This window comes from Myotis davidii, unplaced genomic scaffold, assembly GCF_000327345.1.
Source record: "Myotis davidii unplaced genomic scaffold, ASM32734v1 scaffold2364, whole genome shotgun sequence".
Classification (NCBI taxonomy): Eukaryota; Metazoa; Chordata; class Mammalia; order Chiroptera; family Vespertilionidae; genus Myotis; species Myotis davidii.
In genome coordinates, this window is record NW_006294758.1 from 205,891 (window position 1) to 207,464 (window position 1,574).

The following is a 1,574-nucleotide window of genomic DNA, read 5'->3' on the forward strand; positions in this document are numbered from 1 at the left end:
AAACTGAGGACGCGGTTGCCTTTTTCAGTCAGAAGGGAGTCTCAAGCTCCTGACTGCTGTGAACTCCAGTTCCGGGAGAGTCTCTGGGGACCCAGACTCATATAGTAGAAACTGGACTGTCAGGCATCAGTCGGAAGTTGCGGGCGGCTTTCTCTCAGAGGTACTTGCAGTGATTACCGGGACACTGAGAATCAGGGCCTCTTAAGGTAGAACTGAGGAGCTGCCATAGCTGCTTTCTCCGCCCTGTTGATGCCCAGAGACCCCGCCCCACCCAAGCTGTGCTTAGAGGCTTTTACCTAACAAACTAGAGCTGGGACAGAAAAACCCAGAACTTCCAAAAGAAGGCCCTCTTCCCACTCCTGCTTCCCTTCCTCCTGTTCCTCATCCTCTTCCTCTTCCCACTGCTCCTCTGTCAACATGTGAATGTAGGAGAGAGAGAGTCTCTGCAGATGAAGAGCAAATGTCCCCCTCATCTGACCCAGGTGAAGAGCAAATGTCCCCAGGGTGGGCAGGTCCCAGGTGCAGTTCACTTCCACCTCCTGGATGCAGTCCAGCTGCACCCCATCCAGGACCTTGCTGACCCTCTGGAAGGGCACCTCAGAAATCCTCAGCGCCTTGCAGCACAGGTGTACCAACCCTTCCCTCTGCTGGGCCCATCCGATGATGTACATGAGAAACTCATCCCCGACCCTTTCATTGAAGTTAAGGTCTAGGAACACCTCCAAGGGAGCCAAGGGGTGCTCCATGTTGGGGCTGGAGCTGTGCACGGCCACTGGTCCCGTCAGTGAGCAATTCTGGGTGCTATCTCCACACCACATTCTCCAGAAGTTGTCACCTGTTTTCCTTAAATCCAGCACCCGCAGTTTCCACCTCCTGGGCCGAACCTCCTGGGCAAACAGAATGTCAAGCTCATCCAACACGGCTTTTAAGACCTCATCCAGGGACAGATGTGACAGGCAGCCCAGAGGGAGGACAGTGAAGGGCCAGGCATGCACCATCGCCTTCAGGGGCTCCCAGATTCTCCTGCGGTGGGCCTGAATGAACAGCGGTGGGAAGAGAGCAGCCAGCAGATACTCCAGAGCTGTGATGGCTGAGGCCTGGTCCCTCAGCAGGCTCTCTCCTGCCAGCTGCAGGAGTGTGGGTGGGGTCCGGATGTTCATGTTCAAGGTGCTCAGAAAGGAATCCTTCTGAAACGTCTGCTGTGACTGGGTTGGCTGGGGCTCAGATCTCAGACCTGGGGGAGAACCACGGCACTGACAGCAGAGCTGGAGGACTCTGAATCTCTCCTCTGGTGCCTGAGGTTTTTATACACCTTCTCAAAATCTAACATCCAATCAGAAACCTCAGTCTCCACCCCTTAATCTTATTGGGATTATTTCCTCTCTCCAGATTAATGGATTGAGAGAAAGTTAGGGAGGGACAGGGTTGAGGACTGGCTCATGGATTCCTTCCATAGACACTGACTGTGGTTGACTGATGGCTCCCAGTTGTCATCCTCAGGGGGGGACAGTGAAGGGGTAATGGGTTCCTGATGTTAAACAGGAAAAAACACAACCTGAGAGTGTGGTGGGGGG

At 54.3% G+C, this 1,574-nt stretch overlaps 1 protein-coding gene across 1 annotated transcript in view; it reads right to left on the minus strand.

Annotated features, from left to right (window-relative positions):
* LOC102754353 (PRAME family member 8) overlaps window positions 1-1,160 on the minus strand; it is a 1,833-nt gene extending 673 nt beyond the window's left edge. The window contains exon 1 of the mRNA XM_006769210.1: window positions 531-1,160. Coding sequence (XP_006769273.1) covers window positions 531-1,160 — 630 coding nt within the window. The remainder of the gene's footprint in view (window positions 1-530) is intronic.
* Between the last annotated feature and the right edge of the window lie 414 nt (window positions 1,161-1,574).